General features: G+C 37.6%; 1 protein-coding gene across 3 annotated transcripts in view; it reads right to left on the bottom strand.

Moving 5' to 3' along the window:
- MEGF10 (multiple EGF like domains 10) overlaps positions 1 to 23,803 on the bottom strand; it is an 84,326-nt gene that overhangs the window by 41,245 nt on the left and 19,278 nt on the right. For all 3 annotated transcript variants that reach the window (XM_064642589.1, XM_064642588.1, XM_064642587.1), the window contains exons 3-8: positions 21,335 to 21,436; positions 20,511 to 20,611; positions 15,454 to 15,546; positions 4,100 to 4,346; positions 3,072 to 3,192; positions 1,094 to 1,230 (exon numbers count right to left, since the gene is read on the bottom strand). In XM_064642589.1, the coding sequence (XP_064498659.1) occupies positions 1,094 to 1,230; positions 3,072 to 3,192; positions 4,100 to 4,346; positions 15,454 to 15,546; positions 20,511 to 20,611; positions 21,335 to 21,436 (801 nt within the window). The remainder of the gene's footprint in view (positions 1 to 1,093; positions 1,231 to 3,071; positions 3,193 to 4,099; positions 4,347 to 15,453; positions 15,547 to 20,510; positions 20,612 to 21,334; positions 21,437 to 23,803) is intronic.

Below are 23,803 nucleotides of genomic sequence, written 5' to 3' on the forward strand. Positions count from 1 at the left end.
CAACCTTGCTACTGACCCATTCCTGCCCTTGGAGTATCTTGGAAAACAAAAGAACTGCAAATACAGCCTGTTTGGCAGGAAAAGAGGGAGTTCAGATATGCAAAAGTGATCAAAATGCTGCAGACAGTAAGGCATTTCAGATGATAATCAGATTACAATTACAATAGTAAAAATGTATTACTTCTAGAAACTCCAGGGTAGTGCAGTGGATAGAAACTCATATGGATATTCCTTTGATTGCCCTGTGGCCTCGTCTGTGTTTAAATGTATCTACCACCTTCTGCACTGTATTTTCACACACACAAATATAATTTTGGCATGCAAATGATTCTGGACTAACTCTTTCTCTTCTTCATGAGGTGGGTTTTTTTTCCCCTTATGTCTAGCACAGCACTAACCATGTCCTGTGAACACTTGTGTGGGAAGTGCATATGGTTATAATACCCACAATTGTTGTCATAGATCCCCTGGACTAACTCCAGCGATCAAGCTGCTGCTGACTTCAGAAAATTGAGTTGTGTGCTGTTTCAAACACATGCAAGAAAGCAGTTCTTTCATCCCTTTCCACTGCCTTCAAAAATGATGTCTCAATATATTCTTTCCCATCTACCAAAGCTGATTTTTAATAATCAGAAAATAAATGTTTCATTTCATTTGATTTAAATATTTCAGGAGACAACTCTCCAGCTTGCTCATTTTGAAGAGGAATTGAATGAGCCTCCCTTCTTGCTATGACTGCCAGACATCTGCACAAAACCACAAGATTCCCTCTTCACCCCTTCACCACAGCCCAAACTGCACCATTCTGCAACCCACTCCAGTGCAGACCCACGGGAACTGCCAGAGCACAGGCCACAGCAGGAAAATACTGAAAACAAGCAGTTCCTTCACAGAAGGGCTGTTTCACATAGAAATGTTCAACTTGCAACCCAGCATCAGCTGAGTGACGTGGCAAACATTTCATAACCAAAATCAACTCTTTTAATCCCATCACAGATACTTTCACTCTTCTTTCTACCAGGTTCTTAACTCTCCCTGTTGTAGCAGAGCCTCTTTCAGGTTCAGCAGCCTGGCAAAAATGAGTTTTCCTTACCTTTCCCCTGTGTAACCTGGGCTGCAGTGGCATTGGCCTGTGGCTGAGTCACAGGTCCCTCCATTGTGGCACTGGCACTCCTGGGAACAGTTCTTCCCATAACGACCCTCAGGACAAGGCTGACCACAGACCATGCCCTGTGTGTGCAGAAAAGAAATCTTAAGGTTAGATTTGGGATTGCAGCTTGAACAGACGAAGAAGAAAGGATTGTCATGAAGGAAGACCCAGGAGATCTTGTGTTACTTGTCCAGTGCTGATCTTGGAAATGCCAGAGTTCTCTCCAGCTTTTAACATGGGGTATGTTCCAGCACTGGAGGAATAATCTTGTAGGATTTCCATTTTGGAAGTAAAAGCTCATGAAAAACACACTCTCTAAGCAACTGTGAAAACACTTACAGATTTAAGACTAATTGATGTCAAGCTCTTCCCAGTTTATTTACCAGGAGCAGTATATATCAAGATAACTGGAATGCCCTCCAGTGTGTAATGGTGTAGGAATCAGTAATTGCTGTAATGCCCCAATTATACTACTTGATGATAAGTTGGGGTTTTTTTCTGATGAAAGGAAAAGCTGTTTGTATTCACTTAAAGCAGCATATCCTAAAAGTTTAGGTAGGATGCTTGCTCCCTTCAATGGGGTTTGAATTCTTGCACTGCTTTTTAAATTGTTGGAATTAATTACACCTGGGTATGGAGGTGAACCTCCAATCTTAAGACTTTTAAGAAGCTGTTTCAAATGTATTTGCAGGTATTTCATCAGACAAAAGGCATGCAGGTATCTCATCTAACATAAAATACTGCAGAATTTGTACCTGGCTACTTGAAACCTCCCTTACAGGAAAAGCAAAAAAAGGTTATAGTGACACAATTGTGTTTCACAGAACTGAAAATTCTAAAATTATAAATTATTCTTAAATAATTACTTGTAATGGAAAATTAGTCAAAGGGCTAAGCAGTAATTTATTAGTTAAGACACACACTAGTATAAAATTTCCCTCAGTGCTTCATGTTCTATCTCATTTTTCAGTAGCTGTGTTTAGGCAGATAAAGGGATTCAAGAATTTATGCAAACATCTGTATTCTATGACCAATAATTTCATTCTTCTAACATGAAATGGAATAAAATGTAAAAATGGCAATAATCCAGGCTAGGTGGTCAGATGAATAGTGCTACTCAAACTCACAATCAGAGATCCTGTTTTATAGCTGTGCTCTCTAGTTGGTCAAAAACAGGTTATCTCAGTATAATATCTCAATTATCACAAGGTAATTAAAAGATCAGTACATGTGAATTTTCACACAAAATGAACATTTAAACAGAAAATATTATTAACAAATAGTCATGATCAATATTATCAGCAAATGTATTTAAAGAATTTATTTGTGCTTTGATTGCCTTCTAAATCCATTATTTGCCAACTCAGAGTTGGCAGCCTGATAGTGGGGAAAGCTACTTGCAGGTCCGAGGTCAGGTCTTCTTTCCCTACCCTCTGCTAAGAGAGTAGAAAGTCTAAAGATAATGTCAAAGTTCTGATGTCTCATTTCCTCTCCAGCATTTAGCACAATATCTAAAGGTTTTGAGGTTTTGCCATGCATACTGTACATATGAAAACAAGCAAAAACCCCACCATTAATATGTACAAATAGTGTCACCTCGCTATAACATAAAATTACATGTAGAAGCTAATGACTTCCAGGCAAGATCTAGTCGATATTGCCTCGTCACAGCACAGTTCATGTCTTTTGCTTCCCAGAATCTGATATAGTTAGAGGCAGTGCAGAACTGGAGAACTTTCAGTAACAGATGGTTTTGTAAGTATTTTATTTCAGTCCCTTATGCTAAAATATGTTTCTCATTACTCCTGGCTACAAGCAGACTGCATTTGCTATCCTCATTTGCTGGCCTCTTCTGATGCCGCCTGAAGTCTACAAGTATGGAAGTTGTAGGGGGTTGTGCGGGTTTCAGAAGTGTTTTTACCATCCATCCTGGCGGGCAGGAGCACTCCCCAGTGACGTGGTGACAGACGCCTCCGTTCTGGCACGGGCACCTCTCCTCACACTGTGGGCCGTGCTTCCCGGGGGGACAGAGATCCTCACAGCTGCGGAGAGTTTGGAGTGATGGGAGAGTTTGGAGGGGGTGGTAGACAACAGAGACAACCATTACTTCAGCACACGCTCCAGTTTGTCTTTATTTTTAACCTTATCATTAAATTTCCCAGCAGAAAATGTGAAGGAGAAAGCAGCACAACACCAAGATAAGCACACTGAATACTGTACAGCACCCATGCAACAAATCTAAGGAGCAATCTAGGAATTGTTTCTTTTTAAGCTACTTCTTTATACACAGTTTGGTGCTCATTCATCATTACTGACAGAAGTTTAAGATCTGTTCTGGAATGACAAAACTAAATAACTTCATGTTTCAATATAACTCTCTACAACTACCTGAAAGGAGGTTGTAGCCAGGTAGGTATCCATCTCTTCTCTCAGGCAACCAGCAGTAGGACAAGACAGCACAGTTTTAAACTGTGCCAGGGGAGAATTTTTGGACATTAGGAAGAAGTTCTTTACAGAAGGAGTGGTTGGGCATTGGAATGGGCTGCCCAGGGAGGTGGTGGAGTCACCATCCATGAAGGTGTTTAAGAAAAGACTGGATGTGGCACTCAGTGCCATGGTCCAGTAGGCAAAGTGGTGTTAGGTCAAAGGTTGGACTTGATGATCTCAGAGATCTTTTCCAACCTAGTTGATTCTGTGATGCTGTAATGTGATTTTCCAAACTTGCAGCCAAACTGTTTTCACAATGGTCATGAAGAAGCTCCAAGCAGGGGAGAAGGGGAGCAGCCCAAGTCAAGGGGATTTTTCTTGGTTACACATACAGATGTTCTCTGTAATGTGGTTTGCTCAAACTTGCTTCCCTGCACAAAAGTTAATCTAAACTTCTAAACTGAATTTCACTCTCCAGAACTCTTTAAACTTGCACCTCAAAACAATACACCTGCTGCTTACAAGGCTCCGGTGTATCCCGGCGGACACCTGCATTCCCCGGTAATGTGGTTGCAGGTGGCTCCGTTCTGGCACTGGCATTTCTGGTGGCAGTCGTTGCCATAGGTCCCGGGGTTGCAACGCTCCTCACAGCGCCAGCCCTTGAACCCCGAGGTGCAGTGACAGGCGCCCGTGATGGGGTTGCACAGCGCCCCATTCTTGCACTGGCAGCGGCTGCTGCAGTGGGGTCCCCAGTGGTTACTGTCACATGCTAAACGGGCAAGAAAGGAAGAATGTTATGAAGATGCTCAGAGTCAGCTGTAAAACAAACAAACAAAAAAAAGAAGTTGTAAAATGGAAATAGTTGTTCCTCAGTTGGTCCTCCAGGATCTCAGCAGGCAGACCGGACTTAGTTTGTGCGCACCGATTCTTACATGGAAAAGCAAACGTTTTATAATGTGAGGCTAAGAAGTAAACGGAAGTTCTAGTCTCTTAACTGGAAAACTTTTCATTGTGACTCTGTACCATCAAAAACCATTTACGGTTGCAGTTAGCTTCCATTTACAGGGAGAAGTCTTGCTAACTTAAAAAAATGTAGTCTAAATCCACGAACAACTGGCTGAATCCCACAAGGAAGCTGCAAAGCTTGCTTGGTGTAAACTTATGATTTTTGACTAATCCAGAAATCCCTACTTACTTGCATAATTGCAAATATTCCCTTTTCAATCCTGCCATACACTGAAACGGCAAAAGAAAATGCAAAAAGTGTTTCACCAAGAAATAAAAATTAACAATTATATGGTGAAACTTCATATGGATGTTACAAATTTGGTTATCCAATGTGTCTTCACAATCACTCAAACCTATCTTTTCTTGTCTGCCCCAATGCCTCCCATTAAAGCCCTATAAGTAAGCCACTCAGACATCATTTCAGCATCCAAAGAAACACTTAATGTTAAGGAAGGCATTTCATCTTAAGAAACACAGGAGTTCTGAAAAGACCCTGAAGATTAAGGTCACCTGGAGTTCAACAGGAACGTACAAATCATATGGTCAAATGATCTGATTTTATTTTTATGCTGTGTTGATAACAGCAGTACAATGACAAAGCCTCAATCGCAGTGACCATAAGCTCAAACTCTTCTCTTGGAGACTGACAACCTTTGTTCTCCCAATCTTCTCCTGGGGCAAAAAACCCAGGCAAAGAACAGGCACACTTTCCTAGACTAATGCAAAGTAATTCAAGAATGCTCCTCGGGCTATGAATTATTCAGCTGTAAGAGCTGTTCACTCAGGCTGCACAAAAAAAAAAAAAGGAATTAGGGTATTTTCAAGAATCTACTCTTTAAGATTTTTTTTTTCCAAGACAGGTCACTAGAACATGCATCCAAAATGGGGATACTGTGAGCACTCACACACAATAAAATAGAGAGCAACAGAAAGCAGCGTATGTATTATAAACACTCATCAGTACTGTTGGATTATTAGAACAACTGTCTGTTTTATTATTGGCCTCTCTCTTTAAAGATGTGTGGGGTTTGTGGTGCACAAACAAAAGGTTTCTGTAACACACTGCTGTCTACAGCACAAAATTGCCTGTTGCCATGATAACTCACATTCATTCAGAACTGATACAGGTTTATTTTGAACATGACTGCATAGAATAGAATGTGTAATCCTCATACTTAACCTGTCCTGAAATTGTTGTCAGGAAACCAGCTATTTTGGGATATATAAAAATATGTGTATGGGTGGCTAGAGGCCTGAGACAGTTGCATGTTTTGTCATGACTGAGCAGAAACCCCTACATCGTTGGTTTGTTGTTGGTTTTTTTTTTTTTTTTTTTTGCTTAACACATTAGTCTGGATTCAGATAAAAGTCTTTGTTCTTCCAGAAAAAAAGTTCAATTAGTGCCATTTCTCATGGAGTAATTAAAAATTAAAATAATAAAAAAAAGAAAAGAAAGAAAAATATTCCCCCTGCCCCCATCCAGGCATGTCTATAAACAGGAGAATTCATGCTGATTGCCAGACAAAACTGTTCCAGTGCAGGGCTCAGTCAAGGATGAAGGTGCAGTGCAACAACATTCATGGAGCTGTCTCAAGATCCAATGCCAAGAGTCTCAGGGCCACACAGACCAGAAACATCTACTGCCACTGAACCCAGCACCCAGGCAGCACAACTGCCTTGCTAGAAGACGCATGTACCATGCAGTGCTTAACAATTTATTAGTTTCCCGGCATGATCTTCTCATTGTTTTTGCAGGAAATCATTAATATGAAAAAAAAAACCCCACCCATCATATGACTGCTAAAGGATTCCAAGCCTCAGGACCATTCTCCTGGCAATGACCAGGTGAATAGCAAATACCGGCTATGCAACATGGATTACAGCCCCATGGTAAAGCATTCCACAAGGACAGTGGTGGCCCAGCCATAATACAATTTCACAATAGTCCTTTATACAAGGTCTGTCACCAGCCTCGCATCTGTCTGTGAGTTATGGGCAGAAATGTGGAGAAATGTGCTGGATTAAGGGGAATAAATAACAATACTAAGATGGATAAATCACATTTTACCACTATGTCCCCTGACTGATAATCAATAATGTTCTTCATAGGAAATCAAAGTGATTTGTTAGAAACTGATGCTTAGTTTTCCATTAAAAAAGAAGAGGGCAAAGGGTAGAAATGTTTCCTGTGGCAAGTTTGGATTTTGGAGGCTAACTTTACCAACTATTACATCAGATTATTTCTGCTGCTTCCTAGTATTCAAACACTGAGAAAGCTGGTCTGGAAGTCACACATCTGCTAATCTAGTGGAATGGGATAGTCTTTAAACTAATGACTATGGTCAGTTTACAGATTGTCAGCTGCAGCTCAATCAGAATAGCTCTGCTGACTGCACCAAGGTCACAGGCACATGTGTAGGTCACACACTACATGCAGACACACGCCAAAGCCTCAGCTACTGACTTCTGAACAGAGCCGGAGCTGTAAATCATCTCTCTCAGAACAGGGTATATGTGAAAGGGAAGCAAAGTACAGAGGCAAGAGTCCCATGTTCAGAATGGCTTCAGAACAAGGATGGTGTGTCCCAGCCCCAAAGACTGCTGAAAAATCACACAGAAATCAAAACCCAGCCAGTAAATCAGGATTAGTTTTGTGTTAATCATATAGAACTGGCCTAATGTTGTTCTGTTTCATGCAGAACACCTTCCTTACAAAATTCCTTCACTTTCCCATCTTCACATGTTATATTCACCCTCAGGTTTTTACGTTTTAAACCAAAGAACTGGTTTAGGGTCCCTGTCAGCTTTTGCAGTAGATTCCCGAGGTCCTTTCTGCCTTCACCTTATGCTGTACTGGGAAAAAAAAATACACAAAAACTTTTAACAAACACCATGGTATTAATGCCACATCTTGTTCTCATTTTTCCTTTTATACATTCAGCTGGGAATAACTTTTCTGTCACCACAGTAAGAGCTGTGCACATCACACAATGCCACAGATACAGGAAAGATAACTGTTCTCTCAGAAAGCTGCACTATGGTAAGAATCTCTAAGATGATACAGGTCTATCATGATAAAAATGCTTGTTGACACTCAGTGCCAAATGACCTGAGAATCAGAGAGGAGTGCAAGGATTCAGTGGTGAAAAAAAATCACCTTCAAGAAGAAATTGAAATCGGTGCTGCAAACTGCTGTCAGTTTGGGGCCTTTTGTAGCATCTTTGAAGATCTAAAGTTCTGTAATATGGAATGCCATTTCCTAGTACAATAACTTAATGCATATTGTTATTATGCTGGGCTAGATATGGGTTTATGCACGTGCTTTCTGTCAGCAGCTGATGATTTGTAAACTGGGATGGTGGAAGCCCTGACATTTTATAACACGAGGTATGATTTCTATAATAATCTGAAGCACTTGTAAAGAATTTGGCAGCTACTTTATTGCTTCTTATAAACAAAAATACTTTTAACTAAATACTTATAAAGGTTTTTCTGCTTCTTTTAATGTTGATTTCCCTAAAAGACAACAAAAAGAAAAGCGCAAAGGAGTCTGAGTTTACTCCTGACAAACCCACTTTGATCACCTAAAATTCTGCACTTTTCTAAACAATGGCCTATGATGAGAAGAAAATAAGGCTATCAAATCAAGTCAAAGAACATTTCAGAAGAAAAACCTCCTTAGAAACTCCAACTTGCAACTATTTTTTAACTATGCCACAATTTCCTTTATAACATGATATTCCAGTCAGACAATGTCTATTGCAATACTTTTTTTGTAAAGATCTTTGTTTTCCTTTTGTCTTTCTTTTTTTGCTAATGTGGACATAGAAGTGAAGAACTAAGATTTACTTTTCTTACTATCATTTTTTTGTAACTGTGTTTTATGTAGCACCAAGACAACTAAATGAGATTTTATTCTGTCTTACACATCTTTCTGCAAGGCACACTGCTGTGTGTTTCTGGAAATATTTACCACTGTCACAAAACAGAAGAGATTCTTACTGCAGCATTAGACTTATGTGTTTTTATGGTCTTTTAAAACAACTGAAAACAAAATTCCGGACCACAGAAGAAAAGCAAATGTTCCCTCACTTGGAACACAATATTGTGAAGTACAAACTTAGAATAAGAATAACATTTCTAGGAGGGGCCATAAGTGATTTGCATTAAAAGGGAATAATCACCACGAATAGCCAAAAATAACCAGTGTAAGCAAAATAGGCCAATATTGAGAAAACTTTGATTTATCCACAGGAGTATCGCACTGACAGTCTTGTTATTATGAACAAGATTGCTAATATCTGGAAATGCTCTAAGGCATGACTTTCAAGAGTCAACAGAAGGGAAAACCATTGATTCACTGAGCAAACACCATGACAAAAATATGGATGTTTTCACTAATCTAAATCCACACCATCCCTACTGGAAAGTTCAGAGGGTATTCCTGAAACTACTCTCTGCTATTTCCATTTGGTTAGCTGCAGATCTAAACTGATGGCATTTGTATCCCTTAGGATATTCCTGCAGGATAAGAAACAGATAATAATTCTCCCAACTGGAATTTAAACCAAATAAAAGTAAATTTCTAGTAATTTTGAAAGCTATAAATACTCAAGTATTTATAAAGTATATAAAATTTGACAAGATGCATTAAGCCTCTGGTGACATCAACCTGTATGTCAGCCTGGACAGCAAGACAGTAAACATGGAACATGGCAAACAGAAATTTCAGGGATGAGTCAAAAAAGCGATAAAACTAAGTCAGCTACTCTGAAAACTAGAATAAAAACATCCTTCAGAAAACCTTCAAGGTATTATGTAATAAAACCGTGAGATTATTCTCCATATATATTTCTTTTATTTTGATCTGTTCTAGTCATCCCAGAATGTTATGAAAATATATGCATGTGCACATAAAAAAAGAAATATTTTTGCCTTAGAGAATCATTCAAAATAATTATTAAGTATCAATGCCTTTTAGTAAAAGACCTACATTACCTACATCCCAGATACAAAAATGCATGGAATTTTTTTTTTCAGAATGAATGCCCTTTCTATTAAATCTGGATTTTCTTTCTACCTTTTGTTTCTATCTGATTGCATTTGTTATACTGCAGGCCTTTAACCCTGTGGCATATTTTTCATTGTTACTTTTTGTTTTGTGTATGAGAAAGGATTTTTATTCAAAATGTTAAGCTTAAATTTAATTTAGGTTTTTTTTCTTTTTTACTTTATAAAAGCCTCTTGATCCATGAAGTGGAAGAACAATGAAAATGTGTTTTTCAGATCCTATGAAAGACTTGAACTGTATGCCTTTCACATGCCATAAATTTCACAAGACTCTTTAAAGTGCTTTGGACATCAGAATACAAGGATGGATAATTGATAAGAAAAAAACACACACAGGCAGCTGTTGGTGTTCATTTTATGATGTTTCTGAGATAAAACCTGTTAGAAAACAATCACCAATATAGGAAAAGTTACAAAATTTTAAAAAACTGCTTGTTTCATGTCCTGCCCATGATCCTGATTTTGCACAGATCTCCTTGTAGGACGATAAATTAGCCTTCTCCCCCATTCTTTTTTTTTTTAATGACTTGAAGGTCATCTTAGTTTCTAAATTAGCAACAAATGTTATCCTTCGCATCTCTGAAAACCTACCAAGTGAGACACTGAAAATATATAAGCCTGCCAATGCATAAGGCAGATTGAAATGAAATGAGTTCAAAAAATACTTTTGCACTGTTACTAGGAAAAAAACCCACAGACATTTTCAAGAAATCAACTTAAGTAAACTCTACAAATAGCTTCCAAAAGGGTAAAAAGCAGAAATGAAAAGCCTCTCTGATCCAGAAAATGTTTTCAAAGCAGTAATACCATCACCATTTACTGGAATGCCTTCCTTCAGTAAACCTCAACATAAGTATATCTAAGAACTCAGTTTTGTAGAAAATAATTTTTTTGTTTCTACATTTGCTTGAAGATTGGAATTGTAATTCAGCAAAATGCTGAAGCACGTCCATAAAATCTATTAATTTCCCTAGAGCTTTAAAACCAAAATGTTTTATAGGACCAAAAATATATTAAACATAAGAATAATATTATTTCAAAAACATAGTTGTACCAAACTCAAGACAAGCACAGCTGCTCTGTAGCCCTGGGAGCTTTGATACCCCCTACCACAGTGACACTGTAGTGACTCTTTCAACAATGAAGGTGATGGCAGCTTCCATGAATACCGTTTTTTCCCTATTTAGATCTGATCTAACTTGCTGGTGGGTGAGTTTCTCAACCTAAAGATATTCAGCCTTGTTAGAGGAGAAAATGAAGTGTTCAGCTGGAAAAACTGGGAATTCAGTCAGGGAAAGTACAGCAGTAATAAATACAGGAGAATTACAGGAAGTAAAGAGCACAGGGAAGACACATGAAATACAAACGGGTTAAATTTAAGATTGTTTATGACCTTCTGTCACTTTGGTTCACAGGATGTATTTGCAGGGAGCTGGGCTAGGGGCAGTTCTCCATTACTAAAATAAAGTATTTCTCTGCATTTTACATAAAAGCAAATAGTTGTCTGTCACAATACTCTACAGTTTTACTTGTGTGTTTACCAGTTCCTCAGTTCTGGGAATTGAGCATTTCTAATGCAAAGATGTGGTTAAAACCAGAACTTATTTCTGCAGCCTGTTGAATGGCTTAGAAAACTTAAGGATAAACTGGCTCTCTAAGCATATCTTGCAAGCTCCATTAGTCTAAATGCTTTCAACAAACAAGGAGGAAAGCAATTCCCTGGTCAAAAAAGCTCAATTCAAGATTCAAAAGATTTTCCATCACCATCACCTTTCCTGGGAGCTGCACCACGGGGCTGTTTCACTTGGGGTGCAAATACGTCTGTGGAAAACAGTCACATATCCACCTCTGCAGGGTTAATGAAGATTAAAAACTCCACTGAGAAGCTGGCAGTGCTTGCAACTCACGTGAGTGTCTCTCACAAACTATGCCAAGAGATCCAGTTTCTGCCATATTCTGCATCTGCCAAGTGCCAGATTTTCACAGAATTTGTGAACTTTACAAACACCCACGACTGTAAAGGAAATGTAATAGTAGCAGAGCTACTGTACCTTGAAAGGTTCCTTAATAAGTGCATTTAAAGGTAACAAGTTGTTTCTCTGAGCTGCCAGCTTTAAACATGCAGTGTAATGTGTTAGTGAAAAAGCCAGTTCTCTCCTCATGTTTTATAAAACCCTAGAGCCAAATTACGCCTTCATGACACTTTTTTCTACCCCCATGACCTCAGACTGTGGTTCTGATAAAATTCTATGAATAACCAATAGAATCAAATTATAAATTAAAACCCAGTCATTCAAACAAATCTCAGATTGCTTAAGTGCAATAAAAACAGAAAAATCCTGTTCACATTTTCACAAACAATCCTAACCACACATATAAACCAGACATGTCACTCCCTTTCTGCTTCACTGCTCATGCCAGCCGGGGGGAATCACAAGGCTATGACCATTTCAGACAAGTCACTGTAGTATTGATTTTGCCTCTGCTCCAGCTTATCCAGAAAGTGCCCTATTGATTGTGAAGGAATTATTTGTGGACTACTAGGCATGAGAAGGAAAAAAAAGTGCATGTCCTGATTGCTTAGTGGCACTCCATGTTAGGTTGCACTTGTATCTGTCTTGCACACACATTCAAAACTGACCATATCTGCTATAGTAAATAGCGTTGCCAGAGTGTGAGCAGAAAACATAATATACAAACGTAAAATGTGGTTTGATCATCTCCACATCTAGACAGACAACTATTACCATACATGTAGCAACTTTTACAGAAGCCTGCTTTATACCCAGCCTGGAGTCAAATGCACTCTTGTGACATATAACAACACAATCTGACACATGCAAGTTAAAAATTTGATATAAATAATCTAGTTTGAGAGGGAAAGGTTATGTTGGTTTTGTTTGTTTTTCAATAAGATCTATTTGTTTAATTTACAAATATACCTGTGTTTACCACTGTGTGCATTTTTCTAAATTTTGCCCTTGTTCCTAGCCCAGAACTGGTCAATTTATGTTCCTGGACTTCACAAATACTTCTTCAAAGGAGTGCTGACAGCTTGCTGGTTATGCTGATTCACTCGCTTCATTCGTTCAACACATCATCTGTCCAGTCATTTGTCATTGTCCTGACCACTGTGTTCAGTCAATAAATCTTTACTGGAATAAATTGTTTTCCATGTGAGTGATCTCTTGATTCAAGTAGTATTTCTCTTCAGTTATATGTACGTTATCATCATCTCCTTTATCCATCTCCCACTGACTTTCACTGCAAGCAACTACTGGCTAATACAGCATATTTCCTTTAACTAAAAAGAAACCTAAAGAAAAAGCACATCTGACACAGGAAATGTTCCCCAAGGAAACATTACTTAATTAACTAAATTCTGAGACCACCACTCAGGTATTACTTGCTGAAGAACACATCCAATCCTGGTTTCCTCTCAGTTTTCAGAAAGGCAGAGGATGTGGTGGAAGCAGAGTTACAGGCTGGACTAGAATTGAGAATTTAAAGAAGACAATCTCGGTAGTCCAGGCTAATCTCTAGCCCTCTTCTCCATAAACTGAAAACAACCACTGACCTAAACTATTAGTAATTTGATAAGAACCCTCACAATATTTGCTACAAGGAAATGGAAGTCTCCCAAAAAGTTTATTCCCTTCTAAGAAATGACAGACAAAGATCAAGCTGGCGGAAGTTGGCAGATGGACAGATGCTGCAATAGGACTAACTCTGTTCTGAGATACTTTCAGATTAAATTCTTTGTAAGGAGATCAAACAATCCTAATAGAGAAAGGACAGTACTTTGGAAGAAGATGTTAATTCTCCAGTTTTACAAAACATTTAGTCCTTAGGTAGAGCAATTCCTTCCAGCATGTCTTGGACCATGAAAATGAACAGATCACTAAATCTGGAAGTTGGCCTAAAACCTCACACTTCGAGAAAAATCTCTCCTTCTCAGTCAGAGTTATTGTTTTGGTCATCAGTAACCATTAAATCCTGCCTTGTAATTATTGTTCCATAATTCACTTACATAGTTACATAGTTAAAATATTTATTTGATGGACATTACTACAGTAGGGCAATTTGCATATATTTTTATCGAATTAATAGCTTGCTATATCAACAAAGTCATTATTAAAAACCCATATGTTTATACTACCCTTCTGTTACTAAAACTGACCAAGCTGAGGATCAACCAAAGACAACCAGCTGAGGAAGAAGCAGAGAAAAAGAGCTGCATATATATTCAAAATGCGTCATACTAGGCAGGTGGGGGAAAGGGGTGCTGAAACCCTGTGAGAGGAAGGATCATTTCCAAAGGCAGATTGAGAGGTTCCTGTCTCATCCAAAGTACCTTTTCGGGAAGTTTCAAACTTGGAAAGCTCCATAAATAACAGTATCTTTGCATGCTGTGTTGTCTAATGAGTCAGGTTTCTTCTGCATCTTTGATTAGCTAAAGAAGAGCTCTATGCACAAGGTTTTCAGAAAGAAAGATAACATCTCTTGACAATTTCTTTTGACAACTCAGTGCACTAGATTAAGATCAGCATTACAGCAACATTGCACTACTCTTTCAGTTTTACGCCTTATGTAAAACTTGGTGTTTCTTTAGAGCTATGTATAAATCACATGTAAGCATATAAAAAAATTATACAACAAATATAATACTTTTGAAATGGTTAAATTCTTCCCCACCTCCCAAAATATGCTGCCAGAACAACTATCAGTTCCAGATGAAGAGTTACTACAGCACCATGTTTGCAAAAAAAAAGAACAATTCTCTATTTTTGTTAAGGAGAAAAAAAAATGGGTGAAAATATGCTGCCATATTATTTTTCTCCTGCTGATAATCTAGGTTTTTCATAGTTGTTATTTTTAGAGGAATAACATAATCAGTAAACTAGCAGCACAATATCTGTGCAAGACATCAAGCTCTGGTTTATGTGTTACAAATTTATATTGTCTGTGAAATTTAAATTATACATCCATTTCTTAATTGTTGACTAAAATAGATTCCTTTCAAGTGGACAGTTAGTAGTAGTAACCAAATTTGACCTTGATTGTAACAAAATATGTGGTTTTAATGTTACCCTCAATATTACATTTCCAAAGCTGTTACAGAGGAGACCAGAAAAGTGGAATAAATAACAGATCATAATGAATTAAAAAATTAGTCTGAGCAACTGTAGTTCAGACAATGGGAAGAACAGATAATGATTTGTGGCCTGCACAGCTTTGCTCCCCTCATCTCCTGAATATGTTTTTATGGCAAAGGGAAGGAGAAGAAAGTCTCGGAAATGAGACTACAGTAGATATATATAGACCGGGCAGTCAGGGAGCAACTAATAGTGCAAATGGGGAACAGAGCAAAAGGGAAAAAGGAAAAGTTAGCAGCAGAGTGAAAAAGGAGAACAGAGTTGTAAGAAAGGCTTTACTCATAGCTTTTAAATGTGACCAAGCACCATCACTCTCTGCATATTAGTAAAATAAAAAACTGTGAGATTTTCCTATGGTTAAAATATAATCATATCTGCTTTACTCCAAATACAAAGTTCTGTGTTATCTGCATATTTCTGAACACAAGAAAAAAAGCTCATGACACTTAGTGCTGCTACATGGGAACACTGTTTGCAAGTAAATGAAGAAAAATCAGGTTACACAAAGTAAACTGATATCTCAGGACAAAAACCCTGACCAGAAAGTGGAAGCCCAACTACAAGAATGAAGATTATCTGCCCCAAAGAGAGGACAACACCATGGAAAGAGTACAAGACAGGCAGAAGCAGATGAAAACTCACCACTGGAGCAGTTGGGTCCTCCCCAGCCAGGCTCACACTGACAGGTGTTCGGAGCTATACAACGACCGTGGACACATTTATCAGCACAATGAGCTGTCAGGAAAGAAAATAAAAAATTAAAACAATTCAAGAACACCTAGTACTAAAAAAAAAAATAAATTCTAAAAATATTGCAAAATAGTCCTGATCCAGATCTTTTTTGTCTCAAGTATCTTTTAAAAGCAAAATAAACATCAGTGTACTAAAGTTTGATGGCATCTCTTCAAAACACATTTCACTTCGGTCTTATCTATTTCTCCTAAGTTTGAAGGCTCCAACTAAAACCATGTTAGTGTTACTCAAACATTTCTGCATTTAACAACAGGAAAATTGTACACCTTTAATGAAAAAAGAGTCATAGTATGATATAGGTTGGAAACCCATCTGATCATGGTCCTGGGCAAGAGTCTCTGGTTGGAATTTGGACAGGATGACTTTCCTTCCAATCTTAACCACTCTGTGATTCTCTGAAGAAAATTCTCATGACAAGAAAAAGAGGTGAATGTCAGCTGGCATGAAAAGAAATGCTCTTTTGCAACAACAAGGATAAAATATGATTTGCAACACACTGGCATTTTAATACCAATTTTTCCAAACAATTGCACAGTTCAAATGAAGCATAAAAGAAACAGTGATGGTGATTGAAGTAAGGCATAAGCCCTCTGAATCACTGCAACCTTTATTCTAAGTGCTAAGCAGAGCTGCCTGAAACTTTTCTTTTTTTTTTTTTTCCACTTTTTTTTAATGATTTACAAACATGAGTTTCTAAGTTAAGGTTTACTTTGAAACAGAGCTTTTATCTGAAACTTCTAAGAAAAAGTTGAAATGGCTTTGATACTTGGTATATCCATGTAACTGACCCAGAATATAGTACACCAAAGAGGAAGAATCTCCAACTAGCAACCGTTTGCTGGCATAATATTAATCACAAAATACCCTTAGCCTTCCAAAATACATCCACAGTAGTACTTTCCTTTTACTTTGGACAACAGTAAAACTTAAAATATGTTTGCAAGAGCATTTTATTGGTACCAACATTTCTAGAGAAACCTTGACAGGAATCTACTGCTATACCAAAAGAACAATAGAAAAAAGTTTAATGGGGCTACATGTAGATCAACTTTACTTCTGAATTGATTGAAAGTTCTCTATAGGACTTAAGTAAAATACTTGTAAAATGTTCTGGGGTTTTTTCCTAATTAAAGATGATGAAACACATTGGTCATCGTTACATTTTGTGTGGCCAAGAAAAAAGAAAAGCCCACAGAGATCAATCACATATATCCTAAACATCTTTGGTTATCTATGATTCCAGTAATTAATTGCTTATTTTTACAGCCTTTAATTTTAATTCTCAACTTTTAGTTCTAATAAGCAACTTTTAGATTTGCATTCTTCTTTAGAAATCAACAGGGAGAACATTAATTTTTAAATGATGAAACTATATAAACGCAAAGCTATTTCATTGTTCTCTATTTATTTATTATTAAAAGACTGAGTTTAAATAATACATCACAATTTTCCATTAGTCTTATAACTTGACATGAATTACTTGTATCCTTGAAGATTCATGCCTAGTTAGTACTGTCCGGGGCACCAAAGGTCTCCACAAACCAAATCTGTGAAAAATCTTGTCAGCAAACCATGAGACAAAAATAAAACTGTTGTAAGAAATCGGACCCAGTGAAAGGCACTGAAGAAGCTCTTGGAGCATCTCCTTGCACTGCCCCTCATGCCATGCTGAACACAGCACACTCTGGGTTTACATAAAAATATATTCTGTAACCAAAATAAATTGTTCTCTAGACACCTTTTGGGCTAAACGATTCTTGGCAAATGAATCCGAGTTAATATCTGTAACACACAGCATGTGTAGAAATATTATTGCACTAGACATGGGGATAAGAGAACCAAAATTTACTAAATTATCTACAAAAAAGTTGACGACGACACAAAAAGCACTAGAACAAGCTGAAAAGACAGGAATGGTATCAGGAACAAATAAACTATTTTCTCTTGCATTTCTGTAGAATTGTTGGACATGATGTCACCTCCAAGAGCAGGTTCTCTTACCCCCCTGTCTAGTGCAATAATTTTTTTACATATGTTGCCTGTTACAGAAACAAAGCTTGAAACATTTTGGCAGTAATTATGCACATAAAGTAAATGACCACAACTCCCTCAAAATTAATTAAAATAAACATTTATGGTGAAAAAAATTCAAATATATTTTAAACTATATAATAAACGTGTTTTTTCAAATAAACTCTTCACGTCTATACTGCATGTTAGAACATATCATTTTTTCCTGTGCTTGATGACTGTATGTTATTAAAATGACATATCCAGTTATGCATTAAGATAGATGATTCATTGTCTATTTCATGTTTTGTGGAAATGCAACAGGCAAAATTCTCCATTAATGTTCTTAGAAATGTTCTACACTGTTAGAAATTGTATGTGAAGTTAATGTTCAAGCTACCAAAATGCTGCTAGGATCAATCTACAAGAAAGCTACCAGAAGACACCTTAAAACCTTTGAATTCTTTCTTTCCAAAATCATGTCAAAAATTCAACGGACTTAGTAAACATTAAAAAAAAAAAAAAAAAAAAGACTGCACTTTTTGTTAAAACTTCTAGTCTGTAGCTCAGCCTAACACCCATATACCAAATCTCCTAGGGATTACCACTGATATTAGAAGACAAGTGACAGGAAATTCTTTGCAATAAATAAGAGATGAATCAATCATTCAGCCTGGTATAGAGTTTCTAAGGCCAGGAGTAAGCTCCTTTATAGAATTCCACAGAATTATTCTACCTTTATATCTGCATATATGCTGCAATCAGATCACCTCAGAAAGTTCATCAGATCAAAACATGCACTGTAATTTTTAAGAGCAAAGCCAACAACCTGAGCTCCAGTTAACCTACTGTTCTAAGGGATACTGGCAGTAGTGAAGACAGAAGTCAGAAAATTGTACATTATTCATATCCTTTATAAACAGGAGTTATATGAGGACAGCACAAAGCACTCTCTGCTAGTGGCAGTTGCTTACTTAGTAAGTACTAAAAGATATCTTCACATTTATAAAACAGTCCAAGTACTGACCTAAAATAATGTTGGATTTCAAATTAAAATGTAATTTTTTTAACCCACCTGAAGACAAAATGAAATGGCACAACTAATAAAACACAGGATATTTTTTTCTATTGAATGCTGCTTGCCATAATAAACTCAGTGTGCAAGAAAATATATCTATACTGCCCAAAAAGTTACCAAAAAAAAGTGTCTATTGTACTATTTATAAACATCATTTTCAACTTTCCTAAGAGGTCCCCTGAAAACCTTCCAAAGGCTGTAAGTGGAGGCTGACTTCTGATGCCACTTTGCTGCTTATGGATAGTGATGTAAATGCAGCATCATTTCAACAAACTCATAAGCAATGGCAAGACAGGTATCTGAGTCATTTAACAGGTTTTTTTTAAAAACTTATGGTGGCTGTATTGGGGCTGTCTTCCTCAGATATCTACTTGTAGTGTGACTAGTTTCTTATTATTATCAATGGCATTTCTCCAAGGAAGAGGATGGTAAAATTCTCCATCAGGGTTTGGACAGTTACAGTACAACATTTATTTTTACTTTAAATATGAACAAGCAGGGCAAAATTTTCCATATGAGTGATTAAAAAAAAGGTCTTTTTATATATTTTCCATATTCCACACATATTGAATCCAAAGATACAACACAAAAAGAATTCTAATAAAAAAGTAAAAACATAGCACAAGTTTCATGTATTGAAAGTTTTCAGGAAGAAGTGTGGAAGTCAAGAGTCACAATTTCACAGAAGTATTTTATCCTTAGATGAATTCAAATTCATCCATTCAGACTGGACTCCAAAAGACTCAAAATACCCTCTTAAATTTTAGCCAGTGCTTTTCTCTGGCTGTTGGTCATTCTTTTCCCTTGTGAGTAGAACATTTACAGACTTTATCAACATGAGGCCGGCACATTCTTGCAATTCCTTAAAAAAAAAAATATTAGTTTGACCTTGCTTTCTCATGTGCAGAAAACATGTTAAATCAAAGATTTTACTACTGCGTTCCAGGAAGCGTTGTAAAACAAAGATATAAATAAGGATAATGTGATGCATTATGACATTCACAGGGTCTGATTTTCCAGGGATACAAATAAACTCTGTCAATTACCTCCAGTATGGCACTCACAACAAGTAGAATGGCACAAATTAAGAAAAAACCTTGCATTTGTATTGAATAAATAAACTTAATATATATATTACCTGTCCCAAGTTCCCTGCTGTCAGTCCTGACAATAGGAGTACCTAATTCCTAACCAGTTAATGCTATGTGACTTTGGACAACCCACTGTTAAATGTCCTACCATACAATTCCAGGGCTCTGGATTAACATCTCCTCTCTTTTCATTCTGCTATGCTCTTGAATAAATACCATTTTAAGACCTTTGGTCTATACGACGTCATACAAGAGAGAGAAAGAGAGCAGAGCCGGGGCTGCCAACAGACTCTGGACACAGCTATTTTGGGATAGGAAGGTGAGACAGGGGCACACACCACCCACAACCAGCCACCATCAAACAGTTGTTACAGATCTCTTTATCTACAGGAGAGTCTAAGCATGGGGATCTATTGGAGTCTATGCTAAGGAGAAAAAAAACTTGGATTTCCCTCCTGGTTTTAAACCTCGTATTTATTTATTGTGTTGGAAAACGCACTGACACTCGTGCTCTGCATTTTCCATATGATCATTAGTTATAATCACATCAAGGCTGGTTTCTTATGACATCTGAGATCCAATTATCCTGTCATTTGCATATGCACAGCACTTCATGACTTCACATGACTTCAATGAGAGCTGCATGTGTACCACTGATGAATATCTGAGCCTCTAACTCAGCTTCCATGAGTCACCCATCAAAGGGGAGTCAAACCAGCACTGTGATGTAGGTATGGAATTTCAAGGCAAAAAGAGGCTAAACTTACGGACACACATTTCCCTGCTTTCATAAAATCCAGGGCAGCACTGGGATTTGCGCCTGTACATTGTTTTTTCACCATGTCTGTAGGCAGTACGGTAACTGATCCTAAGGAAAGGAAGCAATGGTTTTTACACACAATTCACAATTCAGAAACAGGACAGTATATTTTCTTACACATTTTAAAAAACATTGAGGTGTCATAAGAGAAAAAATGCTCAAAGAGGTCTTGATTTATCTGTTGCTGAGTTCAAGAGTCCAAGTGTTACTCCAACAAGCCTTATGCTTATGAGTGGCCAGCAAGTAGGAAAAGAAGGAGGTGTTTTTCACTTGTGATGGTTCATACATGCGGGCACATTCCTATGAGGAAAATGCTCTTTACAGCTGTCACCAGTTTTCAGTTATTCACCCCTCGCTTGCCTTCTGGAAGCACAAGAACTTTTCCTGTAACAGATCTTTTTGTTTTCCTTCCAAGCAGCATACACTTCCCCCAGAACACAACATCGCAAGCAGCAAGGGTTCTCTCATGATATTACTGAACAAATACACCTTGCAGGGTCTGGGGAATTTAATTTTGGGGACTGCATGCTTTTTCCCAAGCTGTTTTTTCTCTGTTAGCACTTCACTGGATGATACACCCCAACCCGCTACTAAAACATATGTGACATTGCTTGGACAAGCATTTTCCAGCAGACTCAGATCACAGCAGTTAGACAGGCTGGTCACTACAGCTAAACTGTCCCACACATCATGCTTGATTTTGACAGACACAAAACCTTAACAAACCCCTACAATATCAGTGGTTTGACAATATTAAGATTTATACATCACCTGTGTCGTGTGCACTTAAACCAGTTTAGGATGTCAGTACAACTGGTGTAGTAGATTTGATCAAAAGGATGCGGATATGACTCTTGCACTGTAACTGAGTAACTGGGGAGAGACAGGGAGAAAAGAGAGATCACTGAGCAAGTCCTTTGTAGTACAGTCTGATTTAATTAAATCTTTTACACAATCCTGTTATAGAACAGAATAAATATAACAAAATACTCATGTGCAGCAAAATCACACAGAAAGCTCACAAAGAAAAATATATATGCAAAGAGTCACCATGTCTCTACTGTGTAACATGTTTGATAAAACTGTACTAGACATTTAAAGAAAAATAATGTAAGCCTAAATTTTTTAAAATACTAAAACACCTGTATCTCAAATGAGCAGCAAATCAAAGTAGTGTGTAGTATATTTTCTCCTGTGGCAACTTTTATTATGTAACTGGATAGCTGGACAACTAGTTAAGGAGTCAGAAAATGAGGTTTTTTCTGTTATCACTCAAAATAGAAAAATAGAAAATAGGCCTTTCTGAAAAATTTCTTTTAAAAGCCATATCTGTGGCTATGGCAAAACATCCAGTATATATAGATACTAATGATGTATATAATGACATATAATGATGTCATATAATGACATATATAATGATGGATGTTAGCACAGAAACACACTTGAGTAGTAATTACTGAAAAATGACATAACAATCATACCACCAAACGGTCCATTCAGCAATCAGAAATTCACAACTATTAAAGACAACACCTTATTTTGTTTACTGGCTAATTTTTAACAGAGAAACTCCCATATCACACCACCACCACCCCCCCACCCTGGAATGCTGTACTGAAATGCTATTATGATTTTCTGCCAGCTATACAACTATACAGCATCCTAGAAATAAATCTGTGCTCTGAAGTCCAGAGCCTCTAAAGCTGTCAGTAGGGCAAAAAGAACAGAGCCCTGTTGTGAAAGGGGAAAATATTGAATCATCCCAGAAAACTCTTCAGGAGGCTGTTTATGCTGGCAGTCAGTCGGTCCCTGATTGCGCAAGGGAGTTGGAAAACAGAGGAATGCGTGGCAAGTTCCCGCAGCAGGGCTGATTCCCAGGACCAACCAAAACACTCTGTATCCCACACAGCTTTCACTCACTTCCACCCACACCCTCTTTGACCTCTTAGCACCCACTGCAACAGCCACAGCCTCCCCTTCCTGCTGTCATCACTACACTGAGGGAAAGCACACCCAGACCCACTTCAACTGCCCAGAACCTACTCCCTGTTTTTCCTCAAGCAGCTCTAATCCATCCAGCTGCTCCAGTCCAACAAAATATCAGTGGGATGCTGATGCCTGCCTGAGGCTCTGTGCTCTTTGTTAGACGCACGGCAGGCTCTGCCCCCTCTTGCTTTGATTACAGTTCACTTGTAAAAGACCATTTTAGTACTGACTGGAATAGGTTTATTTAAAGCACATAGCACTGCCAGTGACAGTGGCAGTACAGAGCTTGTATCTGGGCCTTTATTCTTTCATACTTATGTACCTTTGTTGCCTGCTCTGGGCAACAGCGTGAATATTTCAGTAAGTTTACTTGGAATTCCTCCCTATTTCTGAGACACAGCAGAAGAAGGAAAAAAGTTCAGACTTTTTCATTGGCATGCTTGCTAGATACATTTTTAGATATATTTTTCTTTCTGCAGACTTTGGTTAGCTTGTTTTAAAATACAGTATGCAGTCTTAATAGTTATATTTCAGGTTTTTACCAATTTTGCTTTCACTTCATTGCAGCTTCCCTCAAAATCACTTTTATCTACAAAAACTGTAAATGAAGTATACATAATCTAGAACAGTGTTCAGTAACATTGTAGACACATGCTTAAATACTCTAACAGATTCTTAGAATGGTTACTACTTCATATACACATTGTTGTACAAATTGTACACAGCAGTTGAGGCAGAGATGCCAAATGCTTCACATGAAGCTCAGGTAAGTTCCTGAGGAAAGTCCTTAAGTGATTTTTTTTTTAATAGAATCTATAAAAAAAGATATACAAGTTTCGATTTTCTTTGTAAAGATTCAGCCATAACAATCATAAATAAATGTACGGTGGCTTAGCAGCACTCCCCATGATTAAACACAGCTTACCTTAAGTGCAGGAAATACCGATGTCCTCAACTGAACTGTGAAAATCAGACTGTCTCATGGACTATCTGATCAATAATGGGCATAACAATAATTATGAGCTTTGGTTTCACTATTATAATCTTTACACAAGAAAAAAAGTTTAGCAGATGCTTGAGGTTCAACCTCTCCTATCCACTGTGCCATTCTTGCGAATTAATGTGAAACTGAGTGAACAAAGGGACCAACTACATTGATGAGATTTAATTTTGTATGTTATAAATTTCTGAACCTCATAAAAATACTTAAACTACAAACCTTAATTTAGATTCTGTGAATGCTGAATAGGAAAG

Source organism: Pseudopipra pipra, chromosome Z (assembly GCF_036250125.1).
Source record: "Pseudopipra pipra isolate bDixPip1 chromosome Z, bDixPip1.hap1, whole genome shotgun sequence".
Classification (NCBI taxonomy): Eukaryota; Metazoa; Chordata; class Aves; order Passeriformes; family Pipridae; genus Pseudopipra; species Pseudopipra pipra.